Source organism: Copadichromis virginalis, linkage group LG23 (assembly GCF_057382275.1).
Source record: "Copadichromis virginalis isolate Kocher_CV1m ecotype Utaka linkage group LG23, C_Virginalis_male_GT1.1, whole genome shotgun sequence".
NCBI lineage: Eukaryota > Metazoa > Chordata > Actinopteri > Cichliformes > Cichlidae > Copadichromis > Copadichromis virginalis.
Window position 1 is genome coordinate 38,128,440 of NC_140639.1, and position 21,439 is coordinate 38,149,878.

General features: G+C 41.5%; 2 protein-coding genes across 3 annotated transcripts in view; both read left to right on the plus strand.

Moving 5' to 3' along the window:
• The first annotated feature begins 2,405 nt into the window (after positions 1–2,405).
• Positions 2,406–12,123, plus strand: lig4 (ligase IV, DNA, ATP-dependent). Of its 2 annotated transcripts, none has more exons than XM_085448979.1 (3): positions 2,406–2,522; positions 6,471–8,541; positions 9,639–12,123. In XM_085448979.1, the coding sequence occupies exons 2-3, from the start codon at positions 6,479–6,481 to the stop codon at positions 10,306–10,308; spliced, it is 2,733 nt and encodes a 910-aa protein (XP_085305105.1). In that variant the 5' UTR covers positions 2,406–2,522; positions 6,471–6,478; the 3' UTR covers positions 10,309–12,123. The 2 variants fall into 2 exon arrangements, with proteins under 2 accessions (XP_085305105.1, XP_085305107.1); XM_085448981.1 differs by having other exon boundaries at positions 2,406–2,471.
• Positions 12,124–20,068: 7,945 nt separating this feature from the next.
• nalf1a (NALCN channel auxiliary factor 1a) overlaps positions 20,069–21,439 on the plus strand; it is a 48,801-nt gene continuing 47,430 nt past the window's right edge. Inside the window, exon 1 of the mRNA XM_085448641.1 lies at positions 20,069–20,977. Within this exon, the coding sequence (XP_085304767.1) occupies positions 20,291–20,977 (687 nt within the window). The 5' untranslated portion in view covers positions 20,069–20,290. The remainder of the gene's footprint in view (positions 20,978–21,439) is intronic.

Here is a 21,439-nt window from a genome sequence, read left to right on the forward strand (position 1 = left end):
TTTTAAATATCACATCACATTTGATCAATGACCTCATTTTTACAGCTGTAAAAATCCTTTGAAGTAAAAACAACAACAACAACAACAAGGAAAACAAAATGAATATATAGAAAATACAATTGGAGGTGGAGGTTTGTATTCTCAGAGTGCTTCTTGTTATATTATACTGTGAAATGTCATTTACAGCTAAATGAATCATAATAAATAAAACTGGGTTTGGAGTATTGTAATAAAGTTCACAGTGCTGGAGGGCAACTACCTGGTGCAGGGCAAATTGTGGTATTCGGGGATTGGTTATGGGTTAGGTTGAATTTAAGATCATGAAGCTCTTTAGTATCATCTTTTCTTGCTTTACACTGGATAGGGGTTGTGAAGCAGCCATTCTGGCTAATGTTATATCTTCTTATTTACTGCAGAATGCTGTTGGGAAAATCCACAAAGAGCAGTAAATCTCAGAGCAGCAGCAGAAGTGCAGGTCACCTGATCACAGCGTGTACACAAAGAAAACTAATCTTAGTTTACTAAGTTTACAGCTCAAATTGTTCTGCGAGTCGTTTCCACATGCATGCTGCACCGCTACATGGTTCTCCCGGTGTTCTTAGAGCCAGCCCAGTCATAATTTGACCCCTATATTCTGTATGTGTTAGGAGGTGCTTAGAATAAAGAGGAGGCAAGGCTTTCAGTTTTTGCAGAATTCTGCAGAACACGGCCTCAACACGGCAGATTACTGATTAACAACTTGTTGTTGTTGTTAATACCTGGCAAAGTTTTGCAGTAGGGCTAAAAGTGCTTCCTTGTTCTGATATTGTTTGCTCTACAACCATCAAAGTACAATGAATCACACTTCTCCCACTTACATGTGCTGCACGTGACACCTGACATGCCAGGTAAAGATAAGACCATACAGATTCCGCACAGTGGAAAAAGACAATAACACCATTTATCTTGGAAAGCTTCCAGGGGCTTTTATTTATTTTCTATTTATATAGCTGGGACTCTGGAAAGTACTGCACTCTCTCAGTAAACACTGGTAAATCCCAAATACTGTAAACTGAAACTTGAGAACACTGCACGTAGTTACAATCTATTAAATTATCAGAAAACATAAACATTCCTCCTTCCGGTGGACTCTGGTCAGTGATTACACAAACTCTATAGTGAGGAGAATGGCCTCATGGTTACCAGTAAGTATGAATGCATAATTACCTTTTACTTTTGCTTCGGACTCAGCTGCCCCAAGATCAGAGTAGTAAACAACCTCCACCTGTACCTCCATCAGCACTGCAGCGTTTCATTTCTGCCCTCTGCTGGTGGATACAGGAAAAAGAAAATGATATCGAGGGAAATTTAAAGGAGAAGATGTTTATGTCAAATAAAAATAAGAACATGTCCACAGTTTGATAATCACATTAACTAAGATAGCAACAAATGTTATAAGCAGCCCTGTAGTTATGAAAAAAGCATTCCTAATACTGAAACATGTGTTTAAGGTTTAAACCAACCTCTTGATCAAATGAGTCACACAAAGATCCTTTAATTTATTTTAATCTTTAATTGCAATGGAGGAAGGGTTATCCTGTGTGGTATATATGGTGCATTCACTGGATTTAACCAAAACCTGCTGTTCAAATATAGAAAAATGATTTTGGCTTTATTTTATTTTATTTTTACAATACAACATCATATGCTACTATATCCTTTGTCTCTTTAACCAAATTTGTTGAGCATTAAAAGAAAGGACAAAAACCATATTTTTTGCTTGTATTTTTAAAGCAGACATTAATCTGCAATCACAAACAAGAAACAAATCACCGCTGAGCCCAATATAAAAAAATAAAACTGAACTGAGGAAGAGTTATCGGTGAAGAAAAACCACAAACCAGGTCAAATAATAATAATAATAATAATAATAATAATAATAATAATAATAATAATAATAAAACAAATAAATACATACATACATTAGAAAACAAAGCACAATAAAGAATCAAAACAAAGATAAAGAGTAGAAATGATTACCAATCCAAATAAAAGCCAGGAGGACTACCCCTTCTGTTCTGACCTCTGTTTTTCACGCGTTGCACAAACACAGCTTTTCACCCAATGACTCACCCCATGAATACAGTGTCTGAACAGCAGTGACTTTAAATACAGGACGGAGACACTTTTCGACAAAAGCCGGTTTGATGAATGAATACGTCTTATTAATGACATGGCGTTTCACGTTTTCAGAAATAATTCACGTCTCTCAGTTGCTTGCACTACCAAGAGAACAAACCTTTGATGCGCTTCCTGTCCTGTTTGAATGCTAAACCTGTGGGTTTTTAGAAAATTTGTAATTATTTTTCATAATTCTTTCAAAGGAAGGAAACATTGTCTCTAGGAACCAAGTTTCCATTTCGGTTTCTATGGGAAGGGTTTCCTTGAAGCTCCCCACCTAAAGTTTGAGGAAGCGTAAACATGTATTTGTGGTGAGAAAAATCAGTCTTTTACTGCCGTTTTTGAGGATATAAGCAAACACGGTAAATCTTTAACCTTTTATTTTTCACTATTTTTGCTAATATGTGTCATTACTCTCTCAAACGGAACCGGCATTACTTTAGCAGAGTGTTTGATGCGCTTAGTTCACGTTTTGCTTTGTGTGAACGGAATATTTCACTCAGATAATTAAAACACAAAATGACTCATATCTGTTTTAGCTTTTGTCACTAAGGGTCTTGAACTCATTGTGAGCAGACATGCCCCGACGAACACAAATGTGAAACGACAACAGTACTTTTATTTTGAAACGTAAGCGGAATTGCTTCTTTTTTCAAACACTTTAAAAGGCTTTTCTTTATTGTACCAGACATCAAGTTCTCAGTATATATAGCTATTATTAACTCAATACTTACAAGGTAGGTAGGTAAAGACAGTTTTCCGGTTCTGTAGGAGTGTCTGCTGCTTAACGAGTTTATAGTCAGTGTGAGACATGTCAGAGCATGTTTGATCTGTGTGGAACAATAATCAGCGATTGTCAAAGGAGCTTGCAAAGAAAAGCGTCTGGACTTCTTTAAGTTACTTGAAGACGTTTCACCTCTCATCCGAGAAGCTTCTTCAGTTCTAAGGTCAAATGGTGGAGAGTCCCAGATATAAACCTAGTGGGAGTATCCCCCCACAAACCATCTGTCCTCTGTGTCCAAAATGTGAACATTGGCATCCTTGAAAGAGTGTCCTTTATCCTTAAGATGCAGATGGACAGCTGAGTCTTGTCCTGTGGAGGTGGCTCTTCTGTGTTGTGCCATGCGCTTGTGAAGTGGCTGTTTGGCCACCTCCACAGGACAAGACTCAGCAGTCCATCTGCATCTTAAGGATAAAGGACACTCTTTCGAGGATGCCAATGTTCACATTTTGGACAAAGAGGACAGATGGTTTGAAAGAGGAGTGAAAGAAGCCATCTATGTCCACTGTGAGCGACCATCTTTGAACAGAGGCGGTGGTTTACGACACCAACTCTCTGCCATCTATAATCCAGTTTTGAGATCCCTTCCCAGACGCCTTAACGCCCACTCACATCCTGGGCCATCGGACCTCAGGAATTCGCATGATAAGGTGGGGCCAGGTTTCACAATGAACACACCCGAAACTCTGGCTGATTGGGACCCACACCCAGTTTCACACCTTGGCTCAGGCGATTAGAGGATCATCAGGGGGTCCTTTTGTCCCTCTGTGGGGGGTTACTCCCACTAGGTTTATATCTGGGACTCTCCACCATTTGACCTTAGAACTGAAGAAGCTTCTCGGATGAGAGGTGAAACGTCTTCAAGTAACTTAAAGAAGTCCAGACGCTTTTCTTTGCAAGCTCCTTTGACTACGATGACCTGGATGACTGAGAACCTTCACAGACAAATAATCAGCGATTGTGCACCTGTAAACTTACAGTAGCAGTTAAGTCATTTTAAAATTTATTTTTACCCACAAGTATTTAGCAGTGGTTTAAGTTGATTGCTTATTTCTGAATTAAGTTTTATTTTGTAGTTGAGCTAAAAAAAAAAAACTACAAAAAACAAGTTGTTAAAAACAAGTTGTTCTATTGAAAGTGAGAGAGAACAAATTATTATTATTATTAGCAGTAATATTATTATCATTATTATTACAAATGTGTTTTTATTTCAGCAATGTATTGCGCTTTTATAGTCATGCTTTATTCCAACTTATACCTTGGCTTTATATATTTGCTGATTTCAAGTACCAGTTAATACCGCTATCACATTAACATACTATTTCTCACTGTGATGAGAAGATGTGCAATCATTTTTTTATCACATGGTAGCAAGTGCATTTAGGCATGCACGCATGGTCAAGGTGACCTGCTGGAATTGAAACCAAGCATGGTAGGGTTAGAATTTGGTGAGGCCATGAATTCATCCTGCCTTGTACCAGTGGTTCAAGCTGGTGCTGATGGTGTAATAATGTAGGGGATATTTTCATGGCCCACTTTAGGCCCCATTGTTTAAACTCCACAGCTTATCTGAGTGTTATCACTGACCATGTCCATTAGTGATGGGCAGATGAAGCCCCATGAAGCACTGAAGCTTTTCATCCAATTGGTTCACCCCAACGCGAAGCTTCATGAAGCTTCATTTGCTCTAGCAGGACACCTACTGGACGTAAAAATAATAGCTGGCATGAATTTGAAGAGTGTGGCATTTTGCACACAGCCTGTAAATGTCAACAACAAAAGGAGTGTGTAAAACATGTATATTGTAGTGGTGGCAGTATACTGTGTATATTTATAGTGGCAGTATGGGAAATGATTATTTGGAAATGCTTAAAATGGAAATGATCATTTACTGTGAGGTGAGGTGTGGTTGGGGTGTGGACAGTGGTTGTGCTTTTGTAACGTTGAGGTATGGACAGCTACACACTGAGTCTCAGTCCTGCCTGTTCACATTTTATTCTGTAAAAACTAAATTTTCACTGCTTTTATGACCTTTTTAGTGGGGAGAACATAGCTAGGATTTAATGATTTAACAAATCTTTTGAATCCTTTGTCCTCCACAATGCTAAATGGCTGGGAGTCCTCAATCACCATGCTAACCAGGTCTTCATCTATTTGAGATTGTTCTTCTGAGGAAAGACAATAAAGACAAAGCACAAATATAAATATCACACACATAACTTATAACAGCTGTATAATATTGTTATATCATTTAGTAACATTACTGCATGCTATATTATCATGGCATTTGAAGGCTCACCTGGTCTTGCTCCACAATCGGTGTTCCCCTTATTCTCATGCAAAGCTCTGTAGTGCCTAAGCATGGATGAGGTTTTGTTGTTATATCCCAGCTCCCTGGCACATAGCAAACACTTCACCTTGTACAAAAGTAAAGCCGCTTAACATAAATTGTATTGCACCATCAGTATCATGAAAATACATCTTCTGTAGAAATTTACATACCTTGTTGGGAGGAATAAAATCAAAATGTTCCCACACAGGGGAGGACATCCTCCTCTTCTTAGCTGGCTCCATTCTCTCCAGACTTTCTCTCCTCACTCTCATAAACCTCCAAACGGTCTCCAAACTCTCACTAACCGCAACTCTCCATCAAACACCTACATTTTTGAATGAAGTCTGAGGGGTTTATATCGCTGTCATATCTCGCGGCAAAGTTCGAACCACTTCATGAACCAGTCACGTGGTACAGCCGGGCAGCGAGGCTTCGGACGTCATCATTTTGAGCTCCTCCCATAAATGAAGCAAGCCTCGATACGCGCTTCGCGGAAACGCCCCCTCCATTACTCGACACACGCTCCGAAGCCTCGATACAGAACGTCCCATCACTAATGTCCATCCCTTTATGACCACAATGTATCAATCTTCTGAATGCTGAATGAATCATCTCCAACTACTCAAATTGCCTTCATAGTCATCAGTCCCATCATGGATGTGCAGCCAAGAATTCTGTGATGCTATCAAGTCTAAACATGTTATCATAGCAAGTGCAAAAGATCTTTTAACTTTTGATCTTTTACTTTAATGACGAGTGGTGTAGTAAACATGGAATACCACAGGATGAAATGGAACAGTTTGGCTCATTATCACTGACATTCAGTGTTTTTTTTTGTTTTTTGTTTGTGTGTGTGTGTGTGTGTGTGTTGGACTTGTCAACATCTAGTCTAGATACTGGATTGTTGCGCTCCTGAGCATGTCAAGTCTTGGCTTCATCTTGTTTTGTCTGAATGTCTAAAAATATATATTCAGCTTCACACAAAATGGGGAAAGCATTAAGTCCTCACATGTGGTACCAGATTTAATTCCCTCTTTTAAAGTTGTATTATTAAAAGAATCTGTTTCTTTTTGTTGTTGTTGTTGAATAACTAATTTCTCAAATGACTCATTTAATTTGTTAAATGCTGGTAAATAGAGGAATTCAAGGAAGGGCTAAACTGAGCAGACTTTTTCTTTCTTTTAACTGGTCTTACAGATTTCACCATGGACAGCACTTCCAAAACTGATGCTTCCAGTCAGTTATCTGTTGCTTCTCAGGTTCCTTTCCTTCACTTGTGTACCACATTAGAAAAAATTCAAAAGTCCAAACTCCGTCCAGAGAAATCCAAGATCCTTGGGTACTTCGTTGAGAAATGGCGGGAATTTCATTCTGCCCTCCACAAAGACAACTCCAAAACTACAGACTCTTTCTATCCTGCCATGCGCCTCATAGTCCCGCCTTTTGAACGAGAGCGAGTGGCATATGGCATCAAAGAGAGCATGCTGGCTAAACTCTACATTGATGTATTAGGCCTCCCAAAGAATGGCCCTGAGGCTAATAAGCTGTTGAATTACCGTGCACCGACCACGTCCCAAGGAGAAGCTGGAGACTTTGCTGGCATGGCGTATTTTGTGCTGAAGAAACGATGCACCAGCCAAGGAAATCTCAGTATTAAAGAGGTCAACGACTTCCTGGATTCAGTAGCCACCAGCAATGCCACCAAGCAGAAAGATCTTGTCAAAAAGAGTCTGCTGCACCTCATCACCCAGAGCTCAGCTCTTGAGCAAAAGTGGCTCATTAGAATGATTCTGAAGGACATGAAGCTCGGGATCAGCAAAGAAACCGTTCTCCAAGTTTTCCACCCAGATGCTGCTGAGCTCTACAACGTCAACACAGACTTGAACAAGGTGTGCCAGCAGTTACACAATCCAGCCGTGTCCTTAAGTGAAGTCTCTATTGGACTTTTTTCTGCTTTCAAACCTATGCTGGCAGCTGTGGCTAACATCCGCAACGTGGAGAAACAGATGGGAAACAGCACTTTTTACATTGAGACAAAGCTGGATGGAGAGCGCATTCAGCTGCACAAAGATGGGGATGTGTACAAGTACTTCAGCCGAAATGCTTTTGAGTACACGCAGCAGTTTGGAGGATCCCCGTTGGAAGGATCACTGACGCCTTATATCCACAATGTTTTTAAAAGCAATGTGGTGAACTGCATTCTTGATGGTGAGATGATGGCATACAACCCGGCAGCAGACACCTTCATGCAGAAAGGGAGCAAATTTGACATCAAGAGGCTGATGGATGACTCAGAGTTGCAGACATGCTTCTGTGTGTTTGACGTGCTTTTAATAAATGATCAGAAGTTAGGCAAAGAAACTCTCAAGAAGCGACATGAGATTCTTCAGACAGTTTTCACTCCAGCCAAGGGAAGGCTGCATCTGGTGCCAAAGGCTGAAGCCAGAACCATGCAGGAGGTGGTGAATGCTCTTAACGATGCTATTGACAGCAGAGAAGAGGGGATCATGGTGAAGGATCCTTTATCCATCTACAAACCTGACAAGCGAGGGGAAGGCTGGCTGAAGATAAAACCAGAATATGTGGATGGCTTGATGGATGAGCTTGACCTGCTGATTGTTGGTGGCTACTGGGGAAAAGGGAGAAGGGGTGGCATGATGTCCCATTTCTTATGTGCTGTGGCCGAAGCTCCAGAGCCTGGCGAGAAACCTTCAGTTTTCCATACCCTTTGCCGCATTGGCTCCGGCTACACCATGAAAGAATTGTATGACCTTGGTTTAAAGCTCACCAAACACTGGAAGGTCTACCGGAAAAACAACCCACCAGCATCCATCCTGTGTGGAACAGAGAAACCGGAAGTCTACATTGAACCCTGCAACTCCGTTATCATCCAGGTTAAAGCGGCTGAGATAGTCGGAAGCGACATGTATAAAACCAACTGTACTCTGCGCTTCCCCAGGATTGAGAAGATTCGAGATGACAAAGAATGGTACCAGTGCATGACACTGGCAGAGCTGGATCAGTTCCGCAGCAAGGCGTCTGGGAAACTTGCCTCTCGGCACCTTCACATTGACAACGATGAACCGCAAAAGAAGAAGCGCAAGCTCCCAGTCAAACCCAAGAAAGTGATCGGCGTCATTGACCAATTTAAGCCCCAGGACCTTTCCGGGGTGACCAAGGAAACAGATATGTTTGAGGACGTGGAGTTCTGCATCCTGAATGGCACCGAAGATCATCCCAAGTCTGAACTGGAAAAGGGTGTGGCCAGGTAACAGAAGTTATTTTTTTCTAGTAAAGTAAATGTTAGTTTGGTATTTTAGTTAAAGAAAAAAATATGACTGAATTAGAAATTTTGGGCAGACAACATTTTTCTTACGTATTTAGTATTTTAATGAAATTTTTATGATTAAGTCAATTCTATCTTAAAGTAAAGCGCTGATATCGTGGCTGAGTTCTCACTTTAATAAAGTTGTTAATAAATACATTTTATAATGTGTCTACAGGATGAAGACACATTGTAAGAAAATGTAAATGGATAAACTTTTAATAAATGTAAACATGTGACAGCCCTGGCAGAGATACAGCTTTACTGCTTTAGCTAACAGTAGGGACTTTAATGGTGTGTTAGCCAAGCCCTGTGAAGAAACAGGGAACATCTGTTTCAACTTTTGTTATTATGATCACTTTTTCTGTGTTTATGTTTGAGTAAACAACATCTGGATAAGTAGAACTGTGGCGGTGCAAGTGGCACTGGCATTCAGGAGGCACTTCCTCGCTTTCTTAAATGAATTGTAATTCCAAAAGGTTCTCAACCAGTTAGATGACTCCAATTCGACTATCTTGGACTATAGCTGGAAACAATATCATTTGTTCTGCTCTACAGCCATGGTAAGCTATAGCATAGCAGCACTAGCTTTCCATGTGTTTTAAGTTTGGTTAGAGAGGCAACAACAGGACAAGGACTTTCATTATCCACTGGATTCCAAGAGTTGGAGTCTATCCAGCTGTTGGAGGAAAGTCTCAAATGTTCTCTTTATATAGCGCTATATCACAACAATAATCACCTCAAGGCACTTTAACCCTTTCACGCATAGGGGTCACTCTTTTTTTCATGCCTAAAGATGAATAAAAATACTCAAGAAAAAAATCCTGATTGAGGTTGTCATAATTCATGCATGAAAGGGTTCATTTGGAAGCCAAAGACCCTAAAATACAGAGAATAGTGAGAACCCCGACGACCCCTTGTGAGCAAGCGATTGGTAAAACTGGTAAGGAAAAACTCCTTTTTAACAGGAAGAAACTTCAGGTGGTGGTTATGACTGAGTGTCTAATAATTAATAATTTTTTATGTAATTCCCACTTTAGGTGTGGAGGTTTTGTAGTTCAGAACCCTGGACGGGACACCTACTGCGTGGTTGCCGGTGTGGAGAACATGCGCGTGAAGAACCTGATTTCATCCAACCAGCATGACATAGTTTGGGCCACCTGGCTGCTGGAGTGCCTGGACCAGAAGGAGGTGGTTCCATGGCAACCCCGCCACATGATCCACATGTCGCCTTCCACCAGGGAGCACTTTGCCAAGGAGTACGACAACTATGGTGACAGCTACTTTGTTGACACAGACGAGCAGCAGCTGCGGGAAGTGTTCAACAGGATCAGCAGCGCAGACGCAGCAAACGAGGTGAATGTCACGCAGGTGGAGGGACGCTACGGCTGGGATGACCTTCCAACCAGCATGTTCAGACCGTTCACAGCATATATGGACAGATTTGCTGACATAGGAGACCCTAAAAGTGCCATACCTGCCACCTGCCTGGACACCAGGGCATTGGAGTTTCGTTACCATGGAGGAAAAGTGGTGGAAGAGCTGGAGGAAGGCGTTTCACATGTTATTATTGCAGAGGCAACAAGACTTCTGGATTTGAGAACTCTGAGGCGCTGCTTTAGGAGGAAGTTTAAGATAGTAAAAGAGACATGGGTGACTGATTCAATCAAAGCAGGGCATGTGATGAATGACACTGAATATCTGGCTTGAAGAGGCTCTAGTACATTTAAATGGACACTCAGCATTTTTAATTTGTTCCTAATACGATTAGGAATAAACTCTTTAATAAAATCTACAGCATGAAAACTCCAACGACACTAATTCTCAGGGTTTTCAGTTTCTGTGAGTTTTGTCTTTTGTGTTCTTAACGAGACAGCTTATTATTAATTTTAAATGAATAGGCTGCTGACTGGTTTTTCAATTTCCAAACTCAGAATCATTATGAAGGGTTCAGATGCTTTTTGGGAGAATGGGGATGGGGGTCGGTCCTTCCTTCTTTCAGATTTTTAGCCAAGCAGTTATTAAAACTGTTTCTGCAGCAGAAAGGAGACTTGCCAATTAACCAGAAATGGAAGGTTTAATTCTGACAGTAATTTCGGTGAATGATCCACATTAGAGAGCAGCAGCAAGGGAATGCTCTGCCATAATAATCTGTCCATTGTGAAGGGGCGCTCCAGTGGTTTCATGTTTCACTTTAGCTAAGCTGACGGACTTGTGAGAGAGAGATTAAGAAAATAATGGTTCAAATTGAACCTGGAAAAACTGACTCGTGTTTCCCATGATTCCACAGTGTACTTGATTTGATCGACCTTAGCCTCTAAATATCCATTTTCTCCAAACCCATTGGGAAAACATCAAATCTGAGGTTGTTTAGCCAGTTACGTTTGGAGCTTTCCCTCCAGAGCCTAAGAAGACACTCAACATGATCATAGACTGTAAATGAAAGATGTGCATGGCCACTGCGATTTTTACTCATTGGTATCTAAAGTTCACAGCAAGCCACATTATTTTCCAGATAATAATATTGCTCCAAAAGGAACCAGCAGCAGGATTCTTTCAGTTACATACATGAATGAAGTTTTTGGCGATAGCTATATGTGTCACGTCTTACCCATATGGCTGGTGAGTTACTGAAACATTTACCTCCTGTTCAGTTGTCATAGAGGGAAAGAGTATCCATAGAGACCCAAACACTTTGTGCACCAGGCTGAAAGCATGATTTTTAATAATGTAGAGTTATAAATTTTAGATTTGAAGTTTATGGCGAGTTACCAAGAGGCAACATCCAGGGTTTAAAGATTAAGCTGGAGTGAAAATGCCGAAAACTACAGTTCCTCTAATGGCCATTTGATGCTGGCTCCAAAAGTCCACACTGACGCCCATGTTAAAATGCCCAACTTTACAGAATTACCACATCCTAGTAGAAAATTTTTATATAAATTTAATATAATCAATTCATTTGGATACTTGAATTAGAGGTGTCCAGATACAAGCCATCTGCTACCGTCTCACTTTCATTAATTGGACTTGTGTTTGCGTGTTACTGTCTGTGCCCTTTGTAATAGAAAGATGTGACAGGTAATACAACCTGCTCTGTGGTGCAAACTATCAAAGTTTGTGCTTCGGTTTTATTAGCCTGCTACTTGTGTGTTTGTGAATACAGCCTGCTACCATTAGCTAAAAACGTCTTCCTTTTGTCCAAGTACAGTAACTTCTGGCTCCACAAAAGTGATAGCCAGATGCTAATGTTGAGGCATCACAGCAGCTATATTCATCTTTGGGATTGATTTGCTTTTGGAACAAGTGCCACGTGGCTTTAGAGGAACTGTAGTTTTTGGCACTTTCACATGGCCTTCAATTTTCACCCTGGAGGTCGTTGCGTGTTCATGACAAGTGAAGACAATTTCACGTGGTGTCCTTTAATGTAAGAAAAATGTCTTGAACTGTTCCTGTTTTTTGTGCTCTTGTGTCATTATGTATGAAGTACGACTCTAATAAATAATCCTGAAGGGGTTTGAAATACAATTTGTTAATAATTTTCTTAAAGACAACATCTGTGTGAAGCGATGGCCTTTGCCTCAGCTCTTCAACAAGGGACCACACGGGGGGTACGTTAAAATTGGCTCAGCTCAAGGCCCTCCAACAAAGATGTGGCCATGTTTTCCTGCCTTCAAAAATGTCACTGATGAGTCTTGGGAGTCTTTGATATGTTCTAACCTTCATTAGCATCATCTCTAAGGTGCAGGCAGCTGCCTGTGGCGCCCTGGGCTTTGTTATGTGTAAATGCCGCATGAATACATTTTTAAAGTATAAGTGATGAGACACCTCTTCCTAATCATATACTGTGAATAATGGCCTGTTGTTAACACGTTGTTAGATTCCCTGTAGAGTTGTTGCATAGTTTTGCGATTAAAATTCTATGCTTAAGATATTGATAAAGATTAAGGCATGTTTTTCAGCAGTCTTCTGCCAAATTTGTCAAAATAAGAGATAAAAACTGTCTTCATTAGTAGTTAAAAAAATATTATGTACTTCAATGTGCACTCTGTAACCCAACGCCCACTCTGCACTATTTCCAGGTGATGCTGAGTGAGCGTTTGAGTGACAGGCTTTAATTAGAGGTACTCAACCAGCTCTTTTTCCTTGTGCAGTTTTGTGAGTACAAAGTGCTGCCGTTGGTCCCCTAAAAGGACTCACAGGAGCAGATTATCAGTCCCGACGATCTGGAGATGCAAACATCTGCTGTAAATCCAGCATTGCTGAAATATGATGTCCCTAATGGGATAAATGCTGTCATTAGGCTGGCTGCAGCTTTTGGAGAGCTGCTACCAGCAGCAGCACCCAGGACAGAAGCAGAAGACAAATGGTTTGGAAGCAACTCCTGGACCACCAGTACTGCACGCACTCAGGGGAAGTTAATGAGCTAGTAATAAGACCAAACAGAGGTTCACGGCTGCAGGGAGGGTTTGTATGAGTCTGCAATTAGTACGGCCTGCCCTCAGTGAAAGTAACAGCCAAACACGGCAGTAAATCAAGCTCGGGTTGGTGCTTCCTAAGGATGGCATTTGACTGCTAGTAGGTAAATTAGGAGACACGCCTTGTGTCTGGACAAAGCATCCAGTGTAAAAGTCTGCCCAATCAAATGTGCACTGTGGTGAATCCTTGTGAATAAGGGAGCAGCCAAAATAGGTTTGGGTAAATACAAACTATAGAGCACAGAGTAATGTGTGGTTTGATTAAGAAGAAAAAAAATGTAGACACATGCTGTGAGCACAGACGGTTTGCTGTTCTGACCAGGGCTGGACTGGGACAAAAAATCGGCCCGGGCATTTTGACTAGAGACCAGCCCACCAGGAAAATTATAGGAAAAGCCATAAAGCCTTTGAATGAAAACAGACGCTGTTGTGACAGTCATGTACACTGTCTTGTTGGTATATGTATGACTTCTATACATTTTATGTCAGATAAAAACTTTGGTTGTAAGATTCAGATAATTATTTAATAAAAGCTAGACATTTTAAATGAGAATAAGAAAGAAAAGTATTTCCTTGTGCCCCCCTTTCCCTGTTAATGCCCTACATGGCCCCCTGACAGAACTTTGCTAGACCCACCCCTGCACAGTTACCAGCTGTCAGCTACACCGAAAAGGATCCTGGTGTTATTTCTCAGAAACAGTTCATAACTTCCCTTAAACTCATTCAAACCACCTATAAAGGTAAACCTGTTTCTCCATCACCTGTTCAGCTCTGATGATTCAGTAAGGGCATCTCCTGGTTTCATCTTCATGTTTCCCTCTCATCACATATCCAAACTGATACCATGACCAGCAGCTTTTACAGCTGTGGCTCCAGCAAACATCAGCTGATACTAGAAATTAATATCAAATAAATTCTAACAACAGCTGATCAAGCTTAAACGTGCTGCTGTTGTTTAGCGCGACATCCACTGGTTTCCTCTTTCTGGCGCAAAGTGGGCGATAAACAAACAAGAGAGAAAAGCCGATCAGCTGATCATTGATCAGTTTCACGATTGAAGTAGAAACAGGAGAGGGAGGGGGAGAGAATGAGAGAAGAAGAAACAGCTGACAGCGTAAAGACGCAGAATAAATCCAGCTTTGTGTCTTTTTCCATTCTAGCTGAAGTCCGGGACAAACTGTGCTCCTTTTCGGCTCAATACGAAACCCGTAATATTTTCCCTGAATACGGGACGATTCCATTTTTTAAGGGACGGTTGGCAACTCTACTAACTAACCTTATGAATGAAATAAAGTTCACTATCAGTAACATCATTGCACCCACCCAGCAGCTCTATGTAAGCTCTGTCATGCTAGCTAGTACACAGTACGAGTTATTGTAACTGACTGTAAAAAGTCAGCACAACGAAAATAAACTACACCTAAAGTTGGTTTATATCTGACCCAGATAGACTGCAGGTCATAACTTCTTACCTGAAGTTCAGTTCACCTGACACTCGCACCGGCAGCCGCCTTGGATCTCTCCTCCTCCTGCCTCCCCTTTCCCTCATCCACCTGCTGGACTCTGTTGAAGCTCTGCCATAGCCACCACCAAACAATTGAGTTATTTTTACACATCTGCCAGCATCTGGCACCTTTCAGCACCTTTCATTGTTTATACCGTTACTACAAAAAAAATCAAAAATCATTGGCCCATAAAAACGAAAAATCAGCATTTGCCAGGGGGGCCGATGGCCAGTCCAGCTATGGTTCTGACCTGCTTTTTGCAAGAATTGGCCAATCAGAAGAAAGTTGGCAAGGGATTGAAATGCATTGAGGACTTATATATAGATGACAAATTTGTGTCTTTCCTTCAACTTCAACAAAAGTTTCAGTTACCTCAATCACATTTTTTTCGTTATCTTCAAATAAGGAATTTTGTTCAACGAAACTTTTTAGACTTTCCACTGAAGCCACTAAGTCATACTTACTTTGATATAATTCGGAAAGCAGACTTTAAACATCTGATATCTCAGTTTGTCAAGTGCTTTATAATCCCAGTTGATTCTGATCGAATTAAGAGTACATGGGCTGAAGACCTCGGTGTTCCTCTGTCTGAGGACCAATGGTCAAACTGTTTGTCCAATATTCAGAAAGGCTCAATAAATGCCAGATATAAATTAATCCAGTTTAAAGTCATTCACAGATTACATTTTTCTAAACTTAAACTTAACCGGATCTATAATTCTGTATCCTCCTTATGTGATAGATGTAATATCGGTGAAGGTTCCCTTGCACATCTACAGGGAGTGCAGAATTATTAGGCAAATGAGTATTTTGTCCACATCATCCTCTTCATGCGTGTTGTCTTACTCCAAGCTGTATAGGCTCGAAAGCCTACTACCAATTAAGGCAAGGCAAGGCAAGGCAAATTTATTTGTATAGCACAATTCAACAACAAGGTGATTCAAAGTGCTTTACAGAGACATTAGAAACAAAAACAAAAAAAAGCATGATTTAAAATTGATTAAAACAAGCAAACAAACTAACTAACTAAACACACACATTCACATTCACACCTGTTCGTGCGATCTGAACCCTTATCGTAAGGGGAGCTACCAGTCCTTCTGTGGACGAGCTACTTTCTATTTTAAATTCCCTGAATTTAAAATACTCTCTAGACCCAGTCTAGACCCAGCTGGGGAGCTACCCAGAGCTCTAAACCCACTTAACTAACTAACTAACTAACTAACTAACTAACTAACTAACTAACTAACTAACTAACTAACTAACTAACTAACCAACTAACTAACTAACTAACAAACAAACAAAACAGTATATAAAATCAAAACAGATAAAATCAGTAGTTAATGTAAGTTTTGAAATTTAAGCTTAAAAGTGTGGATTTGGTACTTTATTCAAATGCAGCTGAGAATAGGTGAGTCTTCAACCTGGATTTAAATAAACTGAGTGTTTCAGCTGATCTGAGGCTTTCTGGGAGTTTGTTCCAGATATAAGGAGCATAAAAGCTGAATGCAGCTTCTCCGTGTCTGGTTCTGACTCTGGGAACTGATAAAAGACCGGATCCAGATGACCTGAGGGATCTGGAAGGTTCATACTGGGTCAATTAAGCATATTAGGTGATGTGCATCTCTGTAATGAGAAGGGGTGTGGTCTAATGACATCAACACCCTATATCAGGTGTGCATAATTATTAGGCAACGTCCTTTCCTTTGGCAAAATGGGTCAAAAGAAGGACTTGCCAGGCTCAGAAAAGTCAAAAATAGTGAGATATCTTGCAGAGGGATGCAGCAGTCTCAAAATTGCAAAGCTTCTGAAGCGTGATCATTGAACAATCAAGCGTTTCATTCAAAATAGTCAACAGGGTCGCAAGAAGCGTGTGGAAAAACCAAGGCGCGAAATAACTGCCCATGAACTGAGAAAAGTCAAGCGTGCAGCTGCCAAGATGCCACTTGCCACCAGTTTGGCCATATTTCAGAGCTGCAACATCACTGGAGTGCCCAAAAGCACAAGGTGTGCAATACTCAGAGACATGGCCAAGGTAAGAAAGGCTGAAAGACGACCACCACTGAACAAGACACACAAGCTGAAACGTCAAGACTGGGCCAAGAAATATCTCAAGACTGGTTTTTCTAAGGTTTTATGGACTGATGAAATGAGAGTGAGTCTTGATGGGCCAGATGGATGGGCCCGTGGCTGGATTGGTAAAGGGCAGAGAGCTCCAGTCCAACTCAGACACCAGCAAGGTGGAGGTGGAGTACTGGTTTGGGCTGGTATCATCAAAGATGAGCTTGTGGGGCCTTTTCGGGTTGAGGATGGAGTCAAGCTCAACTCCCAGTCCTACTGCCAGTTTCTGGAAGACACCTTCTTCAAGCAGTGGGACAGGAAGAAGTCTGCATCCTTCAAGAAAAACATGATTTTCATGCAGGACAATGCTCCATCACACGCGTCCAAGTACTCCACAGCATGGCTGGCAAGAAAGGGTATAAAAGAAGAAAAACTAATGACATGGCCACCTTGTTCACCTGATCTGAACCCCATTGAGAACCTGTGGTCCATCATCAAATGTGAGATTTACAAGGAGGGACAACAGTACACCTCTCTGAACAGTGTCTGGGAGGCTGTGGTTGCTGCTGCACGCAATGTTGATGGTGAACAGATCAAAACACTGACAGAATCCATGGATGGCAGGCTTTTGAGTGTCCTTGCAAAGAAAGGTGGCTATATTGGTCGCTGATTTGTTTTTGTTTTGTTTTTGAATGTCAGAAATGTATATTTGTGAATGTGGAGATGTTATATTGGTTTCACTGGTAAAAATAAATAATTGAAATGGGTATATATTTGTTTTTTGTTAAGTTGCCTAATAATTATGCACAGTAATAGTCACCTGCACACACAGATATCCCCCTAAAATAGCTAAAACTAAAAACAAACTAAAAACTACTTCCAAAAACATTCAGCTTTGATATTAATGAGTTTTTTGGGTTCATTGAGAACATGGTTGTTGTTCAATAATAAAATTATTCCTCAAAAATACAACTTGCCTAATAATTCTGCACTCCCTGTATTTTGGCATTGCCCTGTCTTGAAAACTTTTTGGAGCCAAATTTTTACGTGGTTTTCAAACCAATTTAGGAAAAAGGTACCACTTGATGGTACACTGGCTATGGATCATTTGCATCAATCGAATCTTTTTCCTTTTCACAAAAACAGATAGTTAAAACGGGTATGCTGGTGGCAAAGAAACTTATTCTTTTACAGTGGCGGTCTTCTTCGGCCCCGTGTTTTAAAAGGTGGCTTAATGAGATGGTGTCTGTGGCCAGGGGGGAACAGATAAGATTTGATAGAAAGGGGAACCTGGCGAGTTTTTGTACAATTTGGCAGCCATTTCTAGAATTCTTAAAAATTAACTGATCATAATTCATGCCTCACACCCCGCATGAATTTTCTTATTTTATTTTATTTTACTCTTTATTTAGTTAATATTGCTATAATTCTTTTCTTCCTCTTTTTTCTTCTTTTTTTCCATGCTTATAAGTTCACAACTGCTAAATGTAGTAATTGTCCTCAGTTGAATCTGTATAAGCATGATGTGTTTAATTTAAAAGCAAAAAATAAAATAATTTAAAAAAAAGAAGAAAGTTGGCTTACAGGAGAGTAGCTACAAGACAATAGATGAACCACTTGCTTTGATGCTTAATAATGCAAAGCTACTCTAGTGAAGTAGAGCATAAACATACTGAGAACAAAGGCACCAATAAGTCATCGATAAGTTAGAGGTTTAGACAAAAAAGATCAGTTATTAATGTATTCTGAATTAAAAGCTACAACCAAGTTCAGTTAGCTTTTTTCATTATTTGTTTACTGTGTGTTTTAGTAGGCTTTAGAGTTTTTTGTTGGCGGTTTAGCCTTAAGACACATGTCAGCGGGTACTTGTCAGCGGATAAAAACCACGTGACCAACCTGTCTGAAACGTCCAGTCCAATAAGAAATAAAATAGTTTTCAGAAAAGCTTCTGAACGACTTATAATTGATACAGAACACTCACACATAAAATGCTAAGTCCCTATACTTATATTTATTTAGTTACATTCCTATGAATTTTATGCCCAGCAATATTCTTTTCTTTAAAGAGTTTCATTTCAGAGCTTTAATTCTGAAGTCACACTTCGAATATTTCTGGTGAAATTTTGGCAAGGTCTGTTTGACTTGATGCGCCCTTGCACAGAGAGATGCGGCGACTGTGGTGCGCGCGCATAACGTCAGAGCTGAAGATGTTTGGTCAAATCGCGTTAATTAAGTAGCACCATACCGGATGTTAATCGAAATTACCGACAAAATAAAACACATGCTAGGTTTCAACGTTTAAATGTGATATTCTGTATTTGTAATGTACTACTACTAATAATGATAATAATAATAATATGATTGTGCCTTGGTTTGTTAAATAACTTTTCAAATTATTGTGTTATTTTTTTGACTTTCATTATTTTGCTTGAAACATTCTTTTCCTGCTTCATTTCATTTAAATAAAGAGGTTGGGTATTGGTAGTTTAAGATTTTCTGAATAATAATAATAATAATGGAATATTTTACAATTCCATGATTCATTCACTCTCACACACTGGTGTAGGCAAGCTACAGTTGTAGCCACAGCTGCCCTGGGGCAGCCAGACTGACAGAAGCGAGGCTGCCATATCGCGCCATATCGGCCCCTCACCAGTAGGCGGCAGGTGAAGTGTCTTGCCCAAGGACACAACGACCGAAACTGTCCGAGCCGGGGCTCGAACCGGCAACCTTGCGATTACAAGACGAACTGCCAACTCTTGAGCCACGATCGCCCACGATCGAATGTGTGGTTGAAGGCTTCCAGAATAAATTTAAAGTGGATCCAAGGCAGAAGACTTTATTTTTTAAATTAATTTTACTTCTTTATTTCTTGTTTTCATTCATTAATTAATTTATTGTTTGGGTTTTTTTTTAAGTTGTGTTGATTTATAAACATTTTTTTAAAAAAATCAGTAGCCTTAAAAATAAAACAAAAAACCCTCATTTTGGAAGCATCGCGTGTCATGAATGTCTAAAAAGCGGGAAAGCTGTTAAAACGAATCACTAGGAACGACTAAAACGAGCCTTTATTTTGAGCGGCGTGACCGGAAATGCCGCCCGTTATCGTCGCTGCCTTTATCCAGCTTCCAGCAAACACACAGCATCTCTTAGCGAACATGGCGGCAACTTGACAACGGCAGCGAGCTGAGGATGGTGAGGGCTTGAAAAAGAAAAAAAAAGAGGTCTGTCACAGGCTGTAGGCCCATCCGCCGACACAAAGGCATACAGCTTCGCCATGTTGGAAGAGGATAGCGCCTTTGTCCCTGCACGACCGAGGCCGGGGGAAACGTAAACGCGTCGGGAAGTGTTTCTAAAAACGGAGTCGAGGCTACGCAGAGGAGCGGAGCGGCGCGGAGGAGAGCTCGGGGCGGGCGGGCGGGAGGACAGCGGCTTCACCGGTCAGCCATGGAGGATGCGGCCCGTGGTCGCCAGCGTTTGATTTCCCAACCGACCCACGCTCCTTTTAATGGGAATTACCGCTGATAGCAAAGGCAAGCCGGGACAACCCACCGCCCGACACTTGAGGGGAGGAAAACGCGAAGCGGACCCGACGTCAATGACTGTTGCGGCAGAGGAGCCCCCACGGTGGAGTCGGCCGGTTCCCAAAATATGACCAGGGGTGCTGGGACGTGTTGGCAGCAAGAAGATGACGACGGCTTCCAAATCTGGCTAGAGCCCCCCCGCGACAACCAAAAGCCATTCACCGACTCAGAGAGGGCGCAGAGATGGCGACTGTCCTTGGCATCCCTCTTGTTCTTAACCATCCTCCTCTCTGATCACCTGTGGTTCTGCGCCGAGGCCACGCTGGCCCGGACCCGGGACAAGTTCGCATCCACCCACCCTTTGTCACCTCAGACATACTCAGCACACAGCAGCCTCAGAGGAAACCCAGATGATATTTTTATAGGAAACTCTACCAAACATTTGTGGCGGCTCGAAACTTGCCACCGGGATAGTTTATCTAACGACTGCTTTACTTTCTTGGATGCCGACGAGTTGTGCAGGGGCCTTTCCGACAGAGAGGGGACGCGGGCTGTAAATATGAGCAATTTGTACCTTTCCTTTTGTAACTCCTACTCCCTGCTGGATTTGTTGTACGGCTCGACGAGTCCGGACAATTTGAACTGCAGCCTCGACGCGCTCGGCGACGGCGACGCGAACCGCTGCAGTCTGTGCGTCCAGGCGTACCAGCGCTACGACCAGCACGCCCAGGAGAAATACGAGGACTTTGAGCTCCTCACTCAAAAATACGAGCCGGGGGCATATTCGGTGAGGACGTGCATGGAGCAGTGCAAGGTAGGCTGCAAACAAACAAATAAAACCTGCAAGAAAAGAGAGGAAACAAACAAACAAACAAACAAAAGGGATGGGGTGGGAGGGTGTTGGGGAGAGGGGGGTGATGTGGTGGTGGCCATCTGTTGATTTGGGCCCGGATAGATGCCAGTTTGTGGTCCTCCTCCTCCTCCTCCTCTTGTCGCCATGGAGACGGGTGACAGATTCAAGGAGACTCCCGGCTCCGGGCCTCATGTTCATTCATCTCCTCATCATGTTTAGGCCCCATGCTAATGTGCAGATGGAGGCCGTGTGTGCGCGCCCCATCCCCACAGTCCTCCCTTTTACAAGCTTGTGCACTTCATAATACCGGAGAACGCATATGGTTAAGTAAGACCACTGGATAATTTAATGCAGTGGTCCAATTTACCCACCCCTCCAAAAACAATGTGTCTGCTCTTTAAATGTACAGGTGCCCTTGTAGCT